The 25,361-nt window shown below is 33.3% G+C and overlaps 1 protein-coding gene across 8 annotated transcripts in view; it reads right to left on the reverse strand.

Moving 5' to 3' along the window:
• LOC110994641 (RNA-binding protein Musashi homolog Rbp6) overlaps window positions 1-25,361 on the reverse strand; it is a 437,627-nt gene that overhangs the window by 134,457 nt on the left and 277,809 nt on the right. For all 8 annotated transcript variants that reach the window (XM_022261424.2, XM_022261422.2, XM_022261423.2 and 5 more), the window contains one exon: window positions 11,859-11,951. In XM_022261424.2, coding sequence (XP_022117116.2) covers window positions 11,859-11,951 — 93 coding nt within the window. The remainder of the gene's footprint in view (window positions 1-11,858; window positions 11,952-25,361) is intronic.

Here is a 25,361-nt window from a genome sequence, read left to right on the forward strand (position 1 = left end):
ATTAATACTGCCTGTTGTGCATGTTAAAATAGTGAGGTGGGAAACTAATGTAATAGACTAATTTCATACAACGAAAGTCACGGGGCACGTAAAATAGCCTTACAACGGAAGCTCCTTTTTGAAGTCGCTTAAAAATGAGTATGGCTTTAACTTGATAGAATAGTTTATTGCAGCTTATGTATTGGCAGTTTTGATTTACGGTCTTTTGTTTAATAACGAGCAAGTTTTGGTGGAGCGCGCTCTGATACATTACTTTTTAAGCGCCGTTAACAAGCGTTGTATATCATATAAACTTTCTTTTTTAAAGCTTTAAGCTTATTAATTTAAAAATGCCTTTCTGTGCAATATGCTACATTGGACAATGCATTCCAAATAGCTAAGTTGTATACATTTTTGTAAGCTTTTCTTTATTTTGTACAGAAACAATATGTATACTCCAAAAATGTTCAAACACGTGGCCCTAAAATTGTAAAACAAACTAGCTTAGGGTTTTTTAAAAGTCCAGCAACGCACTCTCTCTGGGATTGAGTGTGCCCATGTGCGGTGGTATGTTAAAAAAATCAAAGTAAAGGTAAGGTAATATCAAAAATATATGAAAACTTTTTATATTACAATTAAACCCCGAAGCCGAAATAAACTCAATACTTTGTATAATGTGTACAGATATTCCGTTTTTGCACGTCCTTTCAGCTCTCTTCGGATAATTTCATTAATACCTAACATTAACATCGGGTAGACAGGTCGGCGCCATTTTGATATACGTACGACTTTTTATAATCCAAGAAAGTGGAGTTTTAATATATTCAATGGATTTTTAAATTTAAGCTTACCTTATTTGAAATTAAAAAGTTTATGTAGATAAAGCGACTGTGAGTTATGTTTAGTCCAATTTTACATCCTATTTGTATCCTAATAATATAACTATAATTTACATATAATTAAATAAAGGATGCTGTAATCTGTTGTGTCTCATATTTATATTAATGTATTCGGGAATTTATTTTAACACTTCATTGCATTAATATAATAAAATTGACATTAAATGAAAAGGGAGGGTCAACTGGCGGCCCTATGGCTTTTGAGCGATCTATTCCAGGCAGCCATTGTAAGAGAAAACAAATTTAATTAGATAAGGTAAGCAATAAGTGGAAAAATACATTATACATATACTTATTTAGACAAAACTAAACCAAAAAGGATAAATGAAAAATAAAAAGTTCTCATGATTAAGGTAAGCGACATACGATATTTAACTGAATACAAAAAAGGTGGCTAAAAGAAATAGAAGCAAGTAAGAGGAAGAGAATGCAGAAATAAAGCCATGGACGGAGTCAGTTGGAAAAAGCTGGAGGAGGCCTTAACTTTTATAGGATATAAATGAAGATAAATAAAATAATGTATAAAACATAAAACATCTACACTATATCTTTTTTTGTCTCGATTGGAAATTAAACGGACTTTATTATTTTACAAACAAAATCATAGCTATCGTATCTTTACAAGAATCTAAATAAGTATAGAGTGTAGAGACGTCTTCAAATTGAGGTTCGGCTGTACCCTTCAGAATGTAAATGAATCCAAATTCAGCCGAGTCCACCCGAACTGCCGGGTAATCCACTGAGGGCCATTTTACGTACTCGTTTGTCGAAACGCCAAATCGTAGCGCATTATTCTAATACTCTTCACGATAGCTTTTGAAGAAGCTATTTACTGAATCGACGCTTGTTTAATTTATGGATTGGCCAGGATAAATTTAGCATAGTAAAGTCATATAGTTATGATGGTTTTGGGTTTTTAAAATACTTTGATGCTTTGATGGTCACTTCTTGAAAAGCTTTTCTAGCCAAAAATTTCTATCGGCTCCGAGAACTAAACGTTTTGAGTTAATAAACCTAGTGTAATGAATATAAGTTCAAGTGCGGTATCTTGTACACACGAACAGAATGTTATAACATCGTAGAACATCCTGTGATGAACATTACCTTGGTTTAAGCTACTCTATTGTTGTAGCTACTATTGTAGAAAATTAAGTCAACATAATATTACTTGCCATAATTATTGTATGGGGTAGATTGTTTACTGTGTTGAATATGACAGTCAGATGAAATAGTACATAGATTTTATTTTATAAGTTGTATGTAATCAACATACTTTAGTTTTACATATGTGCAGACTTTTTTATTTATAAATTTGTTTTCGCGAAAATGACATATCTACGAAAGTATAGAGAAGTGTAGGTACCTCGATGCTAATAAAGACGAACAATATCGAAACAATATTTGTATGAACGATTTGCAGGAAAAAGGACATAAAACGGAAAGAAACGAAAGTGGAAATATGGCCGAGTCATATTTTATTTACTGCATACAATTGAACCTTTATCATGGTTGTATCGAGTTAGTGTTTTGTAGTACCTTTGTACCGTTCAGATGTTTGACGATATACAATTGTTTTATGAGACGGCGGAATTTTTTTTCAGAATTATTTCTTGTGCATGCCTAATAATTTCAGCGTTAACCAGTTTTTTTTTCTCTGTGCAAAATTTACATTTAATAGTGAATAATCGAAGTGAATTCAAATATAAATGTTATTGTAAATATTTCAGGTACTTATGTATATTGAGGAAGTATATTATATTATTTAAAAGAACCTCTATATATTATATTATTTAAAATTCACGGTTCTTCACCGTTGGAACCTAAAATACTTATTTTAATATTTTTTTGTCATTAAGTTTAATCTGTGATATTTAGTAAACCAGCGCTGAAGATGCCATTATGAAATGATGATGCCAATGCTGTGTACAGATGTAATTGGATTTCAGGTTTTCAAATGTTGTTTATTGTGTAATAACTGTATGTATTTAATCAATTTATATTCTGTGTCTGTACCAATATGTAAAAAAATATATAGGTAAATATATTATAAGTTTAAAATGAGACAACTTTTATAGTTCAAGATAAATTTTATTAACTAAAATAGGTCAATTTCGTAAATAAAATAGAAACATTGCATTCGAATAAAATAGGCATAGGAATTGCACACTGAATGTGCCCAGTTCGCGTTTTAATTCGTAAATGGCGAAGTATTGGAAGGTCCAAATTTTCACGGCACAATCTATTAAGTTGAATGTTCAGCGATTATTTGAAAAAAGAGTTTTAGTGAAAAAATTCTGGCTTATTTATTAGGCGGAAATGTCGACATTGATTTCCGTCATCACGTTCATAGTCTCCTATCAAAGGCTACATTTTTTGTTGTTATTCATAAAAGTATTTTCAAACTATTTCATGGTAGTGATGGCACGCTTTCTTTGCTGATGTGGACTCCCATGGGCAGCGGAATATTTTTTTATAATATTTGGTAATATGTAATATTCGTTGCCGCCTGCTTTATTGAAAAAATTAAGATTTAATTTATCTTTATTACCTTAGAAGTCATTGCTTTCTTTCTAGCATAAAACAGCACGTTATCAAGTTATTATGGAACATATTACGATCCACTCAGGCCAAGTCATAACACTACATAGTACGGGGTAATTGAATAAGTTAGAAAAAATCATCAAACTGCTAAGAAAAATATAGGTACATATAATGTATTTAAGAGAAAAAAATTTTTTTCGATACGGTCAAAATTGTGCAAACAATGATGGTCCATTAAATCTAGTATCCATACAAAAACTAAATATTTTATAATTTATACATTAGACGGTTAATATGTATATATATATTTATTATATATTTCTTTAAAGCCTACAAAACGTTTTATAATAATATATTGTAAGTGACTAATATTTAGACGAATCCGTTATTTTTCTACGAACATTGTGAACATATTTTTTGCACACTTCACTTGTAACAAGTATCAAAACATGTATCGATAACTCATGCGATGATATCTCACAACAAATATACATTAGTTTTGTGCCGCAAACTCTCCGAAAAATACCTTTTCATCTGGGGAATTCGTATAGATTCCCTTATATTTATAAGGAGGTAGGAGAAATAAAGAAAGCCGAATGGAAAAAACAGACGTTCTCGATAGAACTGGCTATACATTTTGCTGATTGTGAGATACGCCGTGCCACACCTTGAATTATTTGACAGTTTGAATTGTCACAGGCACGTACAATCTGTTTTTATTTCCTACTTTTCGTATAAATGGATATTTTTGGAATATAGTTTAGGTGCGGTATACTGTTGCGGTAGAAATAAGTGATACCTTGATGATCTTATGTTCCAAAATAAACGTATTTTATAAAGATGTGTATAATTTTAGTTTCTTTAAAAAAAAGGATATTTTATTGTTACATGATCGTTTGTTTTTTTATGAAATACATATATTATAACGTAATATTAATTTTAAATTATAGAAGAATTACTTTTTAATTTAATTTTACATCGTATTATATATATAAATATTAATTTTGTAAAAGAAATTTTATTAATTTATTTTTTAGTGTTTTGTAGTGTGAAATTTTTTTTCTGCATACAGTATTATAATTATAGTTATTATATATGTAGTATTATCGCGTCTAAAAACATTATGTGAAAACAAATCAAATGTAGAAAATGGTGTAATTTAATTTCGCATGACCAAAATCGTTTTCGGCTTAAACATCTCATCCTCAATCGATTCCGATACCCCGAACTAATTATGTTTACTAGAACCTTCGATTTTCCTTTTCCAACAACGGGGATCTATTTCCGTTTAGCAATGAAAGTGAATAACAAAATTTTCCAGCATTCTTTCTTAGTTAATCATGACGCAAACATTGCAACTCTAACATTAATAAATCTTTATAAAAAATCAGGTTAGTCTTTTCGAATAGTTAAAAATCAACGGATTGCGCCCCAATCAAATTCAAACCAAAGCGGTTACATAATTTTATATTATTTTCTTAAGCGAACTGAATCATATTTAGTAATGATTTAAAAGCAAGTTTCATGTAATTTGAGGGCGGGAAATCGATACCGTGAGTTCAAACACCTTTCAAATTGTCAGATTGTATTAGGGTGCAGTATGAGCGTAGGGTTGTCGGGCGAAGGTTGTCATCGAAGAGGCCACGCACGGACCATTAATTACGACCCAGCCGTAGACGTCATCTACCTATAAACTCAATCCTTCCCCCTACCTCCCATCTCATTAAAAGCCCACAGATCTTGCTCGGCGTTTTTCCTCTATAAATGAATTAGCATACCTAATTGTCTCTCGAAAAACTTGAACACTCCCCAACCTTGAGATTTTACAAGGCAATCAAAATTGCGGAATAATTTAACAACTCATCAATTTTTATCTACACAATCTTAAAACTCGAAAAGTTGGCAATATTTTAATTAACTTTGGAAAAGAAGGGAAACAATTAGCCAAAGAATTACACGCACACATGGGTGTAAAATCCATTCGATTTGAGCTTTGAATAAGACTGATGTACTATGGTACGAATGTTGGTTTTCTCCGGAGCGTAATCCTTCAGGAAAATCGATGCTAAGAATAAATGTACCTTTATTTGAGATGGCTTATCATAAGATTGATAATAAGCTGAAACAATTGACTTGAAAGAATATGAAATACTTGACACTTGGTGTATTTTTACAATTAAGATATTTTGATTGTATAGATCGGATTTTGGTACTTGAGTATTTACTCAAGTATGAAATCTTGTAAATGTGAATAAATACTTGAGTATTTATTCACTACTCTATTTAAATTAATTAAAAACTTATTAGATTAAATTATATATGTTTTTGGTTTTGTTTGCTCTCTCTATTTCCTCATCAGTTTCAAGATTAGAATTGGAAATATACGATTATCTACAAGGATTGCTTTTTAATGATCGGCTTATATCGTCCAATCGATTTCAGTATTGTAACAGGATTAACAACTTGGCGCAGGCCCGTATTTATAGACGTCAATTGAGTTAACTCGGATTAAAATACTTCCAATGATTTTTATGGCATGTAAATGAGCAGTTGCGTATTTATTTATTGAGTCGCATTTGGCAAGCGGACTTCATGTTAAGAATTGATTCTTTTTATTAACTTATCGAATGCCGATAACTTTGCTCCCATATTGGATTTGAACGTTATCCAAAGACTGTTGTTATTGTATAGTGATAAAGGCTTTCCTTTTTTTTATATATTCGTAGGCCAACTAAGGCTCGCCTAATCTTAAGTGATATATGGACATTCACGTTGCCAGAAAGCTCGCAAGTGCGTTGCCGGCCTAAGTCGAATTAGTTCGGTAATACTTCAGTGGACAGCTGGTTACACATGGTGGTCGCTCAGAAAACGCTGAGTTGTAGAAGGATGGACTCTGTATACACGAAGTAACGCTTATAAGCGAAGCAAAAATTCAAAAATCATTTATTCATGTAGGTAAAATAATGTACACTTATGAACGTCACAGTTCTCAAATCAACGGCGTAGAGCGGAAGAGAAGAACTGGCTGGCTTCTTTTACACAACGTTTGTAAGGAGCTGCAACCATTACACCATGTTTTGTGTGATATCTTGAGTATTAAAGAATCATAAAATATTAAAAACAAAGATTTTTCCTCTATCAGCAGGAGGCATGGTGAAATATTTCTAGATACATTCTAAATTTATGTTTGGTAAATTATTGAACAAACCTTTCAAGATTTTTAAAACGTTTTATTCATGAAACTTATATCTTTTTAATTAGACATCATTGCGTATACCACAAGTTTTTTACTTATAAATATAGTTAGTGTAGAACAAAAAAATCTGTCACTAAATATATCGAATGTTAAAAACTCCTGGAGCCTCAAGTTTCAATGTTCCTTCTACTGTGCACGACAAAATAGCTGTAGGCGTCTATTACAACAATACTAGACAGCTAAAACAAATCGTTCGCCTGGGGGTGCGTTTATCCGATGTTCCCCCACCGCTTCGGGAGCTTTAATATCATTACTTCATAATATCATAAGATCTGAGTCATTGAAAAATGAACTCTCGAGCGAAAACAATAAGCTCTGAATTTACACTTCAATGAGAATTCCATATTCGTTCCGATTCGATAGAAGAGCAGCTAGATTTTTTCATACCCTTTTTTTAGATTATCATATTTTTATTGAATATATTTATTAAGATTTAGTTTTTTACTATTCAATAGCCTTTATAATCTGCGATTTAAACCGAGAACGTTTGATTACTTTCTCCTTTCCTTCGCTATTAATGAATGTTAATATTGACTTGAACATAACTGTTTATCTCAATACAGAAATTGTGAGAACCAACTATTTTACAAAGACATAACAGTAGAAGTATAAATAGGAGTTATTTAAGTTTTACTTTGTTCGAGCTTCTTGAGTGGCTGTTATGTGGTCCTTTAAAACGAAAAAAGACTCTGAAGTGTAATTAGTTTACCATTAGGGTAATATATCGGTACTTTAAAGTTGCTCGCTCCATTCGGGAGTAAACAAAGAACGAACCGCTCAATCCTAGAAAAATATTTAGCTAATTTTATAAAGTTGTATTTGGTGTATGTTTCCTGGAAAGCTTTTAGTTTAAACATTTACTTTTCATTGTAACTTTAGTATTAGCTCTGTTAGTTTGACATTATTATGATTATTATATTATTGTATATATTAAATTTCATTCCACGAAAATTTTCACGTTCATAAAATTCATAAAGGTACACATTACACTTCTTCGCTTTGAAGGGAGAAAACATTTTCAAAGACCTAAACTAATATAAACGAGTCGATGAATATTGCACGAACACGTTTTCAGTTAGCCAACGTTTCTAAAGAATTTGTAGTTAAAATTTAAGCATCGGCTGCGAGTCACAAAACGCACGTTACGTAAAACGGGCCGCGGTCAAAGGTAAAAAATTCCATTTCCTGTTATGCCACGTGAAACTGTAAGAAATAAAACATGAACATGCAAACGGTACCTGGAAATCGAACAAAAATTACAAGCCGCAACCGAATGTCGCTAGTGGCCGGAGCTTTAGCAGCCTTCGATCACCCGTCAGCGCATAACCAAATTAGAGCAATTTATGTCAGGAAATTGGAAACGCTATCGGGCGATGCGCCGCGCTGTTGCAGCGGGAACGCAACTACCGCACTAGTATTTCGAACATCCACTGTTTCGGCAACCCTAGCTAATGTCGAAACAATGCACGAATCTGGACAGATAGATCCGAGTGGCCCCGAAGATAAACGACAATCGTAGAGCGTTGTAACAACTGATTGATATACGACTAGCGATGATATCGTACCTATAGTTAAGCCGAATTCCGGACCCGCTTCAGTTACAGTTGGAGTGCCGCTGACAGTAAACGATGTTTAGTTAGTAATGTAAACGCTTAAGAGTTTACGAGATATCGAGAGTCAACGGTTTGATCGACATTTATAGGGTCCATTTACCGGAATAACTCAACCGTTATTTGTAAAAGAATATTTTGTTTCACATATTTTCTTTCTATTTCTACGTAATCTCGTATTGTATTAGTATTGAGTATGTAGTATAATACGTTTAAGCATCAGACAGATTATTCCAAAGTCAACTGCGCTTTGTTGATAATTTAATACAAACAATTGAACAAGTTTAGAGGAGTGTCATGACTTGCATATAAGTCGCCGGCGATCACAACGGTTAGTCTTAGCTAGTACTGGTCTGGGAACAATGGCGTATCAGAGGAAGTTTACCAAAGACACCAGTGCGTGCGAGGCTAACCGAACACCCGTTCTCCAACTTTATATTGCTTACCAAACTTGATCCTTGCGCAAACCACGACTTTAATACATCCAGAATGAAACAAGAAGGTACAAAGTTAACAACTGATAATTATTTCCCTATACAATTATAAATATAACGAGGATTCAGCTCACAATACAGTTAAGCACTTGATACATGATGAACATGATAGTGGGTTAAAATGAAAAATTGTGGCGAATAACAGATACAGTTATTTTCCGCTTGTTTGTGAATCTAAAAATAATGTTCGCGGGAAGATATTCAACTTAAACTTCTCAGTCGAAATTCCTGCGAATAAAGTTGTCCGCTTAACATTAAATATAAGATCGGTTTAGCGAGCCAGATAGACAGATAAAGACGGAATACATTTCCACGAGAGAGCAAAAAGAATCCGATACGAAAGTGTGGTAGTGTGCGTTCTGTCGATGGGGAAACATCGACAGTGTGCGAGTTTCGGGACTAGAAAAGGTCATAAGTGACATAGACGTATACTCTAAACTATACCCACGCCTCGCTGAATAAAATCTACATTCGAAAACAACATTCCTTTAATCATTGTAGGCTTCAGAGATTACACCGGTCGTTCGGCTAATTAATTTTAAGTCGGCATCTCGATGCCGCCTGGTGGCTTTTGCTTTTCAACTAAATTTGACTACGATTTGCATATTAATATTGTACACGATGTCATCTATTCCAAGTATGATTTAAATAATAATTTATCTTTGAGTCGAAGGTTTTTATTAGTCCGCTTGCTTCCATGGAATACTGTAATACTATTTGTTTATTTTAAAAAAAGAATACTGTTTTGACTATTTAAATAATAAATCTTAAAATGTAAATACGCATTTTAACGTAATAATATAAAGAAGAGAAACATTTGCACTAATTTATAGCTAAATATTTGCACCCTTTCCCGTACCCAATTTATCACGTGCAAGTTCATTCAAGCGGTTAGGAACGTTTTGTTGCCATAAAATTTGCTTTAACCTTTTCGGTTATAAATCCAACGCTACCTAAATCCTGGAAAGGGCACTGTCGAGCAGCTTTCGTCAGAAAATTCTCCATTATCTGAAGGAAATCGTTACCGGGGTTGAGCCTCACCCACCCATCGGCCCCAACCCGACAGCCTTTCATTTACGGCGGCGTTGCGTGCACGCGTTTCACAGCCTTTGCTTCAGGTGGGCGTTTCATTGTGCTCGGTATTTAAGTGGCTCATTTCATATTCAGAGACAGTTTGAATTCAGAAAGCTTGCACGTGGCGTGAGGCGACGGTATCGATGCATCGAAGTCACGACCACACTGTCGCCCACACTGGCGATTCAGAATACGACAAACGTGACGCTAAACTTGCGAGAACATTTCCGAATGCTATCAAAACTACGCACTCGCGCATCGTACCTGCCCGAGTTTGCGTAATGTTTACCCACAAATACACTAATGAAGGTACCTACGAAAGCAACTAGATTGTTAATTAAACTTGCTCAAAATGTGACACCCTTACGAAATGATGCCGAGCCGAGAGCAGTGTACGGTTTAAATTGAATTAATTCGTAATCAAAATTCCCGCTGTGCGTTCTTCGTATATCCAATAATGGTATTAATTTATTTATCTCAACAGAAAATTACGCTAAACTAGATATGATATTACACGTTTTGATAGTTCCCATCTAACGGATTATGGTCTCAATTTAACAGGATCTCGCTCCGATAAGTCATTTAAATTGTGTCTTCGTTTATTATTCATTGAAACTTTACGTTAAGCTATTTAGAAATCCGCAAATTGTAATATGTCTCATAGTATTTATTACAATAATTAAACAGACCTTGGTCACATAATTAGCGTTATTTTGCTTGTATTACGCAGACACACAAAAGTAATTCAAAGGACCCCATCATTAGGCTGCCGACCAAAAGGAATAACCATTCCCTTAATCATTATTCTTAAAGACTCTTCATTAAATTCCTTTTATCTCTCCCGGGATATTTCCTTCGCTCCGCATCAATCACATTCACTCCGAAAAACTGGTTCGCTTTATTCTAAACTCTCATAATAGGTAATGAAGGTTTTGATCGTCGCGGGTGGCTGGCTTCAGCCGATTACTTTGAGCTGGTACAATGACTGCCGCCTTTAGCCAATGTTCAATTCTGAAAAGTTCCTCAGTCCATGCTAGATACTGGGCTAATTACGGCAAACTTTTGTAGATAGACACCTGCTCTGAAACGCGGCTGCCAGACAATGACTTCAGTTATCGCAGACTTACAGTCGCGTACGCGGGGCCAGGCTAAAAGAAGCTTTAATTTTAGAGGATAAAGACGAGTTTTCTGCAAACCCTATTAGAGATAGATTTGTACTTAAACGAATACTATTTAATATCGATCGTAAAGCAATTGTTCCTCATTGAAAACTTTGATTATACACCAGCTGTGTCTAGTTACATGTTTTGCAACTCTACAATAATTTTCTTGATTTGTTAATTGGATAAATAAAGTTTAATTAAACGCTTACTCGATAATATTCAATGTGTCAGACTACATAGTATTGTCTTTATTTATTATTAATATAACTTTTACACATGAAAAGAAAAACACTGTTTTAAAATTATGTTTAAATAATTATAAGTTTACAATAATACATAACTTAAATCCGTTATAAAAGTGTTTTTCTTTAAATGTCAGACTACAATAATTATTAATATTTTAGAAGGATATTAATTGAAGACGCGTAGAAGTTTCGTAGAACCTCGTAGCACCCGGTTACAAATCAGCTATAAAAATGTTAATAAGTCTGTATATATACCTCAAATTTTATTTCAAGTGACTTTAAATTGATTTCTATCTGTAATTATGTTACGTTTGAGACTAAAACTTTAAATAATTATTTTTTAATTGTATAGTTACTTAAGCTGTAATTGTTCTGTGGATTAGTATATCCATAAATATTCTGGTTCTAGACTTAAAGCAAAACAATTGTAGTTGGTAGATACTATTTGTTTTAAAAATTAATGAAGATAAAGAAATATTTCTATGACCCTTTAGGAAGATATGGAATACATTTCTGTGTTGACCGTTATTGATTTTCCCTCGTTCTATGGTTGAATTATGAAGAAAGTTTTCGTATAAAAAATTCAAAAGCACTTACCGGCCCAAACTGTTCAAAATAATTCTTGACATCCTCCAGTGTCGTGGGTGCTGAAAGCCCTCCTACGAAGATTTTCTTTGTTCTGGTCACCATCTGAGACAAATCATAAATATCACATTAAAAATTTTTTTATAAAAAAATTGTTTAAGTATAAAAAATTATTTATTCCAAATTATAAATCATGAAAAATGAATACTGTTTTATTTAAAACGATGTTTTAATAATCACGATTAAATTAAGTTCATGTGTTTTATCAGTTTAGAAAACGTTTCAATTTTTATATTGTCGTAATGAATTTATAAATATTATATGTCATTATTTCAACAATGGTGAATTTACTTTAATGGCTACCTAAAAGCTATGGGCTATGTGGACTATCTTCTTATTAACAAAGCAAAATATGAGACAAAATTAAGTATTAATTTTTCCATAAGACGAAATAAATCTCAAAATTCTGTATTAACATTTTATAAATAGTTCAAAATATATCCAAAAAACTAACTAAAAGTTTTCTATATCATTAAAAACTGAATAGACCTAAAAATAGATTTAGCGTTAATTCAAAGTCTATAAGCCTGATAACAACTCTGATATATACACCGAGTTTCAAATATACGAATAAACTGAATTTCAAAAATAGCTGTCAAAACATAAGAATAATTACGGCGTATATATTATGCAATCCTCCCACGCAGGTTAGGGGATATTCTGCAAGAACCGGTAATGCCGACAAAATTGCTTTCCAAGATAACCGTGGTCGTAGATTTCCGTCATGCTGGTTTTAAACTCTATAAATATTTGTGTAGTTTAAAACTACGGTACGAAACGTAGCTCGTTCTTTGTAAATGTTGTTATTTATTCTAAAACTATATATTGAGGTAGTATAAGCTTGGTGGTTCAGTCTGCAGCTATCATGCAGTTTGATTTTCTGCAGTAGTTACAACGCATATGGAAATAATATATAAGTAGTATCGTTTATATATTAAAAAGGCAACATGAATCCTAAGTGTAGAGAACAATTGTTTTGATAACAAAAACAATACAACGTTGTGATTTTACTAAAATAAATAAAAATAATATATATATATTTTTTTTTTATTTGTTTCCATAATTTCCTATCTCAACGTATACGTAGAATATTAACTGTTTGAGTGAATCTAAAGAATATGACGTAAATTCAAAAGAAAATGTAACGACACAATAAAGTATTTAATCCATGCATATTTTATCAATCATAGCGCAGACGTTTAGAGGGGGATTTCATTATAATGTCAATATAGCGACGCAATCTCAAAGGCTGCGCTGTTTTCTTCTTGAATATTTATGCGAGGTAGTAACGAAGCAAAAAAGTAAACGAGACAACAATAGCTATTGAAATGGGCTTCCTACCAGTAATGAAGGAACTTATATGTATATTGATAATCCATTTCGGAGGTTTCGATGCGTGATATATGTGTGATTGGGGTAATAAGATTTTTCCTATACTTATCCGTAAACTTTTTATTATTATTTTATTATGATAGAATTAAATACTTAATAATAATATCACTGGTCTTTCTGGTTTTAAATGTATTTAATAATATTGTTATGCACTTAAAGTTTCTGTAGGTATGACTTTCCAATTCTGTTGTTGTGTCAAAAATATTGTTTAATAGATTTTGTATAAGTATTGGTTTTTTAATAAGCGTTCTAGGGAAGTGTGAACGCTTGTTTCATGACATTAGACCAAATATGGACGAAACAAAAAGCTGTATAAAATCTTTTTACGTTTAAAGCTCAATAGCTATGTGAATAATAAAAAGATTTTTATCCATCATAATCCCACGCAAAACGGATAGCAGGAAGCTAATAATAAAATCGAAAGCAGTTTGTACGTTTTGAAGTAATGTTGATTCATCAAATACATTTCATATAATTACACGGTTTAATTAAACTGATATAAGCCATATTAGATGCGTGGGCGATAATCCCACAAGAGACTAAGCAGATATCAATTATTTACCTTTATCGTTGCGATAAACTCACTAGTTCACACCTATTCTAGTAATAGCTTCATAATTCATGTTTTCTTCAGTTCAAGTCTGAATATAAATTTAACAATTGACTATCGCTTTTGTATAATTTCGTATCGTAATCGTTTCAATTTATTATATAATATTAATAATTATAAAATGCCGACTGTATTTTAGTGTTTATTTCACATATGACGTACGTATTTTGAGACCGAAATACCAATGCAATTATAGACCTGAAAAGTGAGTGCAGGATTCGAATTATAAATTAAATCTCATAAAATGAAAATATAATTTAGGTAAAATAAAATTACAAGTGGCATTCATTAATAGGATTGTAAAGGGTGATCCCACGGGGGCCAGTGTCAGGCAGCTGACGTAGAACAGCCGAAACTGCTAGCAATTACCTTAAACGTGGACAAAATAGTTCATTTCGCTGGGGAACATAATTTTGTGTAAGCAATTTTTGTCTTACTCGAAATGAACACTTAATTTCAAACGGACCCTGAAGTTATAACGTGATAACTTTGATTCTTTTTAGTTAATGTTTCTTTTTTGTTTCATTTTACTAAAAATCGATTTTATAAAAATTGATTCGAATCGATGGAAGAAATCGCTCGAAAGCGATAAGGCCGCTTCAGGCCGCAGTTGCTTTTAATTAAATTATATTTTTTTTTCCTTTTATATTATGCAGCGAAGTGTTAATAAATGAATAAATAAAATCTTAATATATAGGAAATACATAGAAGGTCACATTTACTTGATAACAAATCGATACCAAACCCACGTTTTGTTTATATTCAGTTATTTAAATATTTTTTTAAATATCGAACAATGTTCCGAAATATTAACGTTAAATAATCGAAATTATTATGACGTGAATGAATAGGTGTGTCCAAGCATGACCCCTACATTAAATTATACAAATATCTTAACGGCCAGTTACAATATAGATACAGATTATTCGCTGCCTTGATTAGCACGACAAATCGTCTGGACATTCCGTTTAAGGGGTCTAATTCGTCGTCTTAAAGTCATTTATATTATCACGATAAGAAATGTTTGTTACGCGATAGGCCTCAAGTTTTAGTAACAAATTACAATAATCAGTTAGTGTTACACGAACGCTTAGTAATGGTATATGAACATGCGGTCAGTATAGATAGGAAACGAAATATTGTCTGCCTAAAAATTAAAATATGTTAACGCTAATATATAATATAAGATATTTCTATATATTATTATTATATAGAAATTAAGGTACACATAGATTAAACTACATGAACTAACACTGAAAATAAATTGTAAGAAGTGTAAACTTTAAATACTGGAAATAAAAGGCTTTTTTATTTTGTTATTTTATTTTTAACACTAATATATATTAGTACGGTATATGTTTGAAAATGAAGTAATAATGGGTTTTGATATCATTATCATATCTATACTCAATTTGATATGTATGTAATTTAGTTCACAAGATTCATGTTTATACAAAATAAGCCTTTAAAGTAATTTATTGAGATCTAGAAAAATTGTATTCGCGACACAAAATTCGAACGTGTCGGGCAAACAGCGAGCTTCGGACAAACGACATTACCGCCCCCTCGTTAACGGACTCGGTTACTCGTAGTCATTTTGTTGCGAAAAATACAACAATTTAATTTAGTCTAACTTGACCGGGCGACTGCAAACACGAAACGGCTACAGCGACAAAAGCTACACACATCAATTACGAACAACAGCCGCGGTGTCCCTCGACGACTGAGCTCATAACTTACTCTAACACAATTCATAACGGCTATGAAATTTGTAAAAACTGCTCTCACTAATTACATTAAAGACATTAACTCTAGCTTTACACGTTACAATAACACGGAGCATTCGATAACTGCACTGAAACGAGCGAGCAATTCTTCATAGCTCGTTAAAAATTGTCGCAATTTTTCCATCGAAGAGCGTTTCTAAATACAAGTTATTGGATGAAAGCCGTCCGCGTGAACATAGGTGCCACTTAAAATGTTACGTGCGGCTGAAAACATTAATCAATTTTTACTGAGTGGAATTTATTTTGGGCAACGTAGGTAACGGTTCACAAAGGCCACCCTCTGGATAAGCCGCTGACGTTGCATTTCATTTTTGTCCGCCCACAATCTCTGTTTCACTTGTTCTTTGTCTTTCTGAATAAATCCGCAAGCCTCAATTTTATAAATGCTGTTGCAGAGATAGAATTTACTGCTGTATAATTGTTATCAGTCTTTTGTTTGATGTTTTATTTAAGTATCCGAGTTTTGGCTTGACGATAATCATCCCAATTCACGCCAAACACCTTTGTATTTTTAGTAACCACTTGAACGCACTGAGCAATGAGCGTTTCACAAAGATAGGGGGATTCCGTCTTCTCGTGTGGTTCACCTTATCTCCTTCACAGCTCATTAGCTCTCGCACGGGCTCTGCCAACAGATCTACGCCATTTGTAACAATACAGACCGAATGGATGGCAAATGAAGATACTGGGACTTGGCTTGGCAATGTCGTTAGTTCAAGAGGATGAGACTCAAGACTTAAAATAATAGGAACTCAGTAAGAATGATGTCTGACGCAAGACAGTAACCGCTCTCTATTCTAAATGGCAAACATTAATGAAACATTATTGCTTCTCAGCTCCACCGACACTTGCACGGAATTAATCTTTATCTTGTACTGATGCTAGCTGTCTGTTGATTCTTAGACTGTCTAATTCCGAGAATAACATCCACACTTGGCTCTGACAGTCGCTGTTATAACGAAGAGATTTGAAACACTCAGACATATTATAGTTTATCACTGACTTTCGCTCTTCGAAACAAAGAGAAGGCGTCAACAATAAAATCTCTTTACTGGAAGTTATTTAATTTTATCCTAGATTGAACACTTATAACAGGTAAAAGTGTAAATAAAAATTCATAAAGGTTAATGTATGTTTTCATTCAATATCCGATAAAGCGAACACAAACAAGTAAATACGAAAGAAAAAAGGCGAATGCATGTAAATGAAGGTACTTCTGAGAATTACATCGTGAGGTGAATAAATAACTGTAGATCGATGAGTTTATAACTCCATGAAAAATTGAAAGAAGACACCGCTTCTTAGCAATGTAAGAAATGGGTAAGAAGTGGCTTATATACTTCTCTCGCTTTTTATATTCGTATTTCAAGCCTTTGACGCGGGAACAAAAGATTCTTTCAAGATCTTCAGTTATCAACCTACGCTGAAATATTCCTTTTATCTGGTCACTTAGTATTCTAGTTATGTCTTATTATTTGACAAATAGAAATCCTCTAAATTTGTCTTTATTATGATATTTAAAGTGTCTTTTACGCGTTAAAAACAAGGGCTTTTATAATAATCACTTAACCGAGAAATATGCCCAGATGTGAGCATGCCACTCCAGAAAATATACTCTTATGAGCGTTCGCGAAACAATGGGCGCATTTAGTCGTCTAAAAAGAGAAATGGTTTCGCGTACTTGTCATCGAAAGCCATTCGAAACACGTCTGAGTGACGGTATATATTCAAGGGTTGCATTTGTGTACTATGTAGGTGTACCTATAGCTTTTATACAGACGAGTCTTGAGATGAAAGCCAGGCGTAGTACCTATGACTTGTCATGTTTCTCGCTTTGGAAGTGTATGATATATTTATTTATTTAGTACTCCTACTACTGCTTACATAAATTATATATAATTATAGACAAATGCACTGAGAATATAGCCAAAAATGGAATACATGATACAGTTTACAACAAAAAGATTTATAAAAGGAAACAAACAAACAAAAAGAATTTTATACATTTGACTAATTGTGATTTAATTTATTTAACTAAGCCTAAATTGGTTATGTTGTGTGATGATGTAAAAGTGTGGGTATGTACGTGATGGTGTGTGTGTGTATAATAAGAAGACGGCTATAGTTCTGATTCACTACAACACAATTAAAAACCTACATAAACTCTTTGATTTTGAAAAAGTTTTTCTGGCATTCAAAGTGAGTTACAGCAGATTTGAGATATTTTTATTCGAGGTATAATCAAATAAAACTTGATTTTATGTTTCGAGTCAAATTATAAGCGAGGAGGGTGAAATAAAAAGTGAATAATGAATTCAGAGTCCAAAACCGGGACCGCGCGACCGTAGCAATTATTTTGTTTCGAGTACCATCAACATGGTTCTTTCAAATTTTCATACATTAAGCAAATGTCGAGAATTCATAATAAGGACTTAAATGCTGTAAGCCATTGCTGGGTTACTAAGAGCATTTATTCATATTCCAAGGGTCTATACAAACGGGTACGTTTTGACCTTTGAACCCGCTAATCAATACAACGTCCATTAAAGTCTGATTTATTGTGCGTAGCCTCTTAGGCAGTATACACTGATTACTTACCTAACAATTTATTTTATCGCGAATTCTAGATTGAAATGTATTCTTAATTTAAAATTTAATCTTGTTTGGAAGTGTAAGAGTGTATCCTTCAAAACATGCAATCTAACGATGTCTGAACTAGTCGTAACCGTATTTTTTCAACCCCTAGAGTAGCATACAATGTAATATAAGCCGTAGTGCTCACAACAAATAGTTCTATTTCGTGTGGCACGTAATTCTACGTGGGCTGAGCCGTTTTGTCTCCACTCGGGTCGATAGTGGTGACGTATTAAATAATCTCCCCTTTGGATGGAACGCGTTAAGAAGCTATAAGATTAAAATCGGATTTTGGTTTACATACAAGATTTCTAAACAGGTTCAAAAGGTTAGGAATTAGTTTGTTGCCACTTTCAGTGTTGAATGACAAACAAAATTTCAAATTTAACATGTAGAATGTGCTAGCTTTGAACTTAGTAATTTAATTTAAAACTTAAAAAGAAGATTTAATTTTTTTATATATTTTCAACTGATATTTTTGTATCTGTCCCCTGTGGGATTAAGAAGCTCCAGTATGTTAACCACTGAACTAAAGTGAACAAAAAACGGTAGCAAGAAGAGAAGAGAGTGTCACATGCGTAGGAGCTTATATCGAAGGCCAGCAAATTTGTAGTAAATTGTGTTTTCCGTAAAAGTTTTATATTTTCATAGCGAGGGAAGACCAAAGCCAATAAATTTAAGCGTTCTTCTAAAACGAGCTTGGTGAATGGAATAGAACGTTATTTTTCAAGATAACGGGATCGTAATCTCTTGTGAAATTTAATAATGGGAAGTCATAGGAGAGCTGCTCATCTTAAATACTTTTATTTTTATTTAACCCTTATTAGATAAATCTTTAAAACTTGTTTTGCAGTATTGTCTTCTTTACTCTTTGAGAATTCATTTCCGAGGATAAAACCTAAATAAGATAGTTGACTTATTCATGAAAATGATTTTGTTATTGCAATTAAACCTATATGAATCATTATAAATAAGATTACTAGCGATTTGGTTGTCTGAAAGACTTCACTTTTATTTTGTTTCAGTTTTGTGATTTATATCAAGTATTATTATTATATTTTGAGAATAAGGTCGCAGAACTTGTGGTAAAATCTTACAACGAATATAATTTCGTACTTTTCCAGAATATTCTATGTTGATCTCAATAACTAGGGTGGAAAACAAAGAAGATGGATCGCCGACTCTAATTGTTTAGCCTGTAAGCTCGCATCGTGATTCAATACAATCTCAGACGAATGAATGGGCCCATTTTTGTCCCCCACTGTCATTTCTCCCTCTCGTTATGTATGTACTTTGTCATTTTACAATGTATTACAACAAAACTTTAATCACGTTCAATTTATTTAATTAATTTCATTGATTTTGTATCAAACTGAACACAAAAAGAATATATTTGGCAAACATTACGTTATTGTTTTTCTTTAATCTTTAATTTAAATCCAAAGAGTTAACTATATGATTAGGTAATAAATAAAAATCTATTACATTTATCACGAGTAAAGAAAAATTCAGAATTTATAAAGAAAATTGTAATTTTAAATCATGAAAAGTTTCAATGAATCACTTACATCTCTGTAAAATCAACATCAAAGAAACAAAGCTAAGTATGAAACTATAGAAGTTATGTTAAATAGTTTTGATAGAGCTCTGAACGACGCTTCTCATGTTTTACATTTTAGATTCTTACACCTATTCGTATTAAGTTTAAACCAAGTTTTATTGAATTATTCTACGTTTGTTTTATTATTCAACAAATTTACATTTTCAAAATGTTTTTCAGTTCAAAATAACAACTTTTTAAATAAATATTATTGGTAAAAACGACTACTGTAGCTACTTTTTTCTCATCGTATAAAATCCTCATTTCTATTCTCAACTTTAAACTATCCTATGACAAATCACTGGACATTGGATTGATTAAAAGAGCGATAACCAATCAAGAAGCCTGAAGATTTTACGAGTATGACTAACATAAAACTGTTTTAAACAGAGCACTGAACATCACTTGACTGCCCGCCCATCAAGCTCTAAGTATAATAGGAAACGCTCCAACTTGAATCGTGAATGAACATCTATCTTAAAATTTACTGTTAATAATATCAAAACTGTTAATATATAACAAAAAGTGTTTACAATCATCTTTAGATACATCATAAATATGACAGAAAACAATTTTTAATGTAATATAACATTTTCCAGCGAAAAATAAATCTCAAAATAAAAATTGTTTGTAAAAAGTGCACCGTGTTGGATAAATCTGCAGCTAGTGCCAAATTGAGGCTTAAGTCGGGGTTGCAGTTAATTGTAATAACCTTCTGGTGAGTTTGCCTCCCCGTGGGCGGGCGGTCTCTGCGCAGGCGCATCGGGCAGGCCACTCGAGCACGCGCCGCGACTCGAGCGCCCTCAAGCGGCCACTCGGCGCCCGCCGCCTCGAATTGAAAAGATACCTACCGACACCGCGCTGAATATTCGCTCACGTATCAAAAACGGTAAAATGCAAATCTATGCAGTGCGGTCGTCTAGAGTGCTTAGCGGATGCGAGCTGGGTTCCATCAAATGCAATCTGCCTCAAATTATCATACGCAAGTAGTTAGGATGACATTACAATAATACTTGCAATGCAGAATTATATACTTGATGATTATATTAAATGTTCTTTACAAAATGTAAGTACTCGTCGTCAAGGAAAAACATTTGTCGCTATTAATGATTCGTACTTTAAAACAACGAAACTCGATCGAAGTTCGTTAAAAGTTTGTGCTCTTAGCCAAACTTCAATTGGGCTTATATTTACAATAATTTTTTTGTAACGACGCGTTTGTTTATTTTTATAACATCTATGTCCATATAATTCACCTTGTTACAAAACAGTATTCCAAAGAAACGATATATATGTCGTGTCACAAAGATTATTTCTTATTCAGGTTACGTAGTAGTACAATTTATAACGCGGACAAGCCACACTGAAATGGATTTACAGCTGCAAACCTGCTTGTCTTTGATGAGGGGTCTATTTTGGGATGAGCCGAGCGCGCCGATACATATTCGATCTGATATATTATTATTTCGTATAAATCCAAATCGATTCGCTGCTATAAAATTGTGTTACGCGTTCGCCTTGACGTTTCTTATTTGTAAACAGGCGCTGGAGTAGATGGCGACGAACGATAATGTTTGATGTATCGACAAAAATAAGTTTTCTCGTAAATTGACGCAGTCTTCTAACTAATTTGCCGACAGATCTGTCGACGGGATGTTTACGAATTTTCAATGACATGTCAACCGGTGAAAGGAAACGTTGATCAAATTTTAATGAGATTAATGAGGAATTTACGCTACTAACATTAAATACTTTATATAATTAAAGATAAAATATATACGTCTATTGATATAATACTTGGGCAAAAATAAATCAGTTTCATTAATAATTTTTCTATATTATTGTTATCCAACTGATATATTCAATAAATTTTTGAGTCTAAGACATTCCCACGATGGCTTCCTTCATCGTACGTATTAACGGATAAGAAATTACTTAAGAACACACCATGGATTGAAAGTTGCACGATTTACTAGTCTAGGTAATATTAAGACTTACAAACATTATTTAAAAGTGATAATAAATCAGAAAATGTCTGGCAATGTCGCATGGGTACATAAATATTTCGGTTGTGATTTGGGTGAGGTAATAAGTATCGTGTTGAACCTAGAATGGACTAGGTCCGCAGTGTCTTTTAGGCACGACTGCTCAGTATGCAAGCGTTTTCCTGCACATCCGTTGTATGTGACCACGGAAGGAATACATACAAAATACTGTATGTTTAGTTCTTTTAGAATTCCTCGTTGTCGCCGACTCTTCGTGCCAGCGTATCGCGATGGAGAAATATTGCAGCTATATTTTATTAGAAAAGTCGCTAGTTTAGAACACTTTTGTTATGATATTCGTGAACAAAATCACAGTTCAAGGGCGTGGCTATTGCTACACTGTACTACGACGTATAACGTCCATAAAGTTTTTTAGTATCTGCCAAAATATAATAATGCTTTATTCATTTTTTTTTATTTGTACATAAATTTTACTAAGTCGAAACAAAAGTTAAAAAGTGATTAATAATCAAAATGAAGGACTTTCTTTGTCGTTTACAAAGAAAGTTTTACAAATTAAAATTTTATAACTAGTATTAGGACTAACACCATGTAACTTAAAAGGAACAAGTATATATTTGAATAATCACTGGATTATTGCTAGTAGATGGTTTAATAGTGGCTTTATGAGTGTCGGATATCGTAGTTCGAGATATTTGCCTCACTAATCTCCATTTTAAGAACGGTCGTACGATCCTCGAGCCTAGGATTACGGAACTTGCGTGACACTAATTAAGTAGGAATTAAAGGCGAGCCTATATCAAGAGCCGCGGCGGGAGTTATTTAAATGAAAGGGTATTTAAGCGAGTGATTAGAGAACTTGCAAAAATAATGTACGAGATTAGAAACTCAATGCCACGTGCAAAGGCGTGATGTTCCGTTCAAAGTACCAAAAGATATCAATTAGTAAAGCTCTTAGTCTTATCCTAATTAATATAAATGCCTTCACGAAGGAAAGGCGCTTATACGATTTTCTGTATATATTTTCAAGTGATTTTTGTACTAAAATTAAAGTTAATTATAAATTATTAAAGTTTGATTTTATTTGGTCCAATGAACGCGTATATTAAATTCTTGTTCAATTTATTTCTAAGATAATATGGTATTCATTATGAAATCCTCGACATACAAGCCTCAAATTAATTATATGTTTTGCCACAACAAACTAAGATGTAATAATTTCATCAAAGAAAACTCTCTGTGTATAATTCAGGGAAATATGTTGTCAATATTATGATGTCTCTATAATCCTTTTGGAGAGAGCTAACACAAATCCTACTTAGCTGTAACTTCAGCAAAGTAGGCGCTTTTGATGCCTCAAACATCAGCAATGTTCGAGCTTATTCAAACTTTTCTACTTATTAACTTGCCTATTAACGATTTATTAACGGTTCCATTTGCACCGATTTCGTTTGGGGTCGGTAAATGGAATGGAAAAATTGCGTGGCCAGTTAAGCGTAGTATTGAAGTTTCGACTATCCGTTGTAATCTGCTCTGGGTAGCCTAATCCCTGGCCAGCCCGGCATTTAGACGCGCTAGGAAAATTTGAGTAATTTCGTATCTAGGCCAAGTGCCAAGGGATCGAGTTGGTTCGCGGCAATAGTGATTGATATGACGTTCAAGCGATCCGCCTTAGCTCGCCCCGTTCGCCTCTGTCACTCGAGCAAGCTATTAGATGCATTTATAATGACACCCCTGCACCCTTCGCTCCACACACAAGATTCGATTATAACCCAACTTGAAATCTAACTATTTCTCGTGTTCTGTACATACCATATAAGCTCTGGGATAAGAATAGTTAACAGTAAATTAAAGCGATAAATCGCGTCTTAATTTGACGATGTGCATTTAACACAAAATAAGAACGTTGCGAAGTTTTAATCATGAAAATCAGTATAAAATGTTATAACAAGAAATTTCTTGAAAGTTCTTCGAACTATGAGAAACTCAATTTCAATTTCGCATTTAAAATCTTGCGGCTATTTCCTATGCGGTTTGAAATCAGATCGTTTAAATAAGCACTTACCAGTGAACTGAACAAAATGTCCTTAGTATTTTCTGATATTCGAATTCTCAATTTAAATATTGTCCCACCTTTTCGCCTTCTGGTTTCTACGACGAAATTTAAACAATTCCTCTTAAAAACTATTACTAAACGTACGAAGAAAAATATAATATATGTCAAAATATAAGCCAATGACATAAGCGTATACTTGGAATACAAAAGCCTTTTTGTATTAAGATTCTATGATACAGTGTCACGCAACCTTAATACGAACTTTTCTGAAAAAACATTTTATAATATTATGACATTCGCTCAGGTGACCTCGCCTATCAAAACATGAATAAAGAATGCTTAGCCCAAATGAGACTGACGTTTATAAACGTTGAACGATTACATTATATCACGCAAATATCTTCGTACACGTAGCTCGAAAGACGTAAACCAATTTTAGGAACGTTCGATAAAAATTGAATTTCGTCGTCTTAACGAGAAGGCACGACTTAGATTTACCTATAAAGCTCTATTTACCGACTGGAAATGTTTGCTTAAACTCGAACGAAGGCAATATTGTGGACGTTCGCGACGCTTGCGGGCGATGCAATAAGCGGGGCGGGCGTGCGGCTAGCGGAGCCTTCGCCAATTTAAAGAAAGCCCACTGAACCGAAAGACAAGCGCATGGCGGCTCCCGAACGCCGCACCCGCACCCGTCCTCTAAGGTTCATATAATTTTCAATCCAGCGAGCTTTAAAATCGATTGCTCTTTGTAAAACAAAACAAAGGTCTTCCGTCTGACGGGCATCAGCACGCCGTGTGTAAATTAAAGCTCTAATAAGACAACTTTCACGTGGAACGATCAAAATTACACAATAGCAAACGCGGGTTGTAATTTTGATTAAATATTTAACGGTGTAACCTCGTCACAATTTAATACAGAAATAATACTATTAAAGAACTGCAATTACGCTAAGCAGTTAAAAATTGCTGAGCAAATATTTCATAATGTTTGAAACAACTTTTTGGCGTATTAAAATATAATAATAAGGTAATGAAAAAAACCTTAATAAAGCAAAGCTTTGTGATAACGAGCTTTTACAATGAAATAAAGTTTAAAAGCAGAGATTACAATATTTAGTCTAAATGTTATTACATTTTGTAATTAAGTTTTAGATTTAAGTTGCTCAATAAAATTAACATAGAGGTCGGTTCGAACAATTACAATGGTACGTATGAGGTCAAATGTAAGTTCTAGGTTGTATAAACGAGTGCGTAGTACAGGCTTATCTGTGTAATACCTGTTTAATGAGAGGGTTGATCGTAAATCTACGCTCAAACTTAATATACGCCCTATTGGTCTCTCCCGGTTCGTTATTAATGCGCTACCA

This window comes from Pieris rapae, chromosome 7 (genome assembly GCF_905147795.1).
Source record: "Pieris rapae chromosome 7, ilPieRapa1.1, whole genome shotgun sequence".
Lineage (NCBI taxonomy): Eukaryota > Metazoa > Arthropoda > Insecta > Lepidoptera > Pieridae > Pieris > Pieris rapae.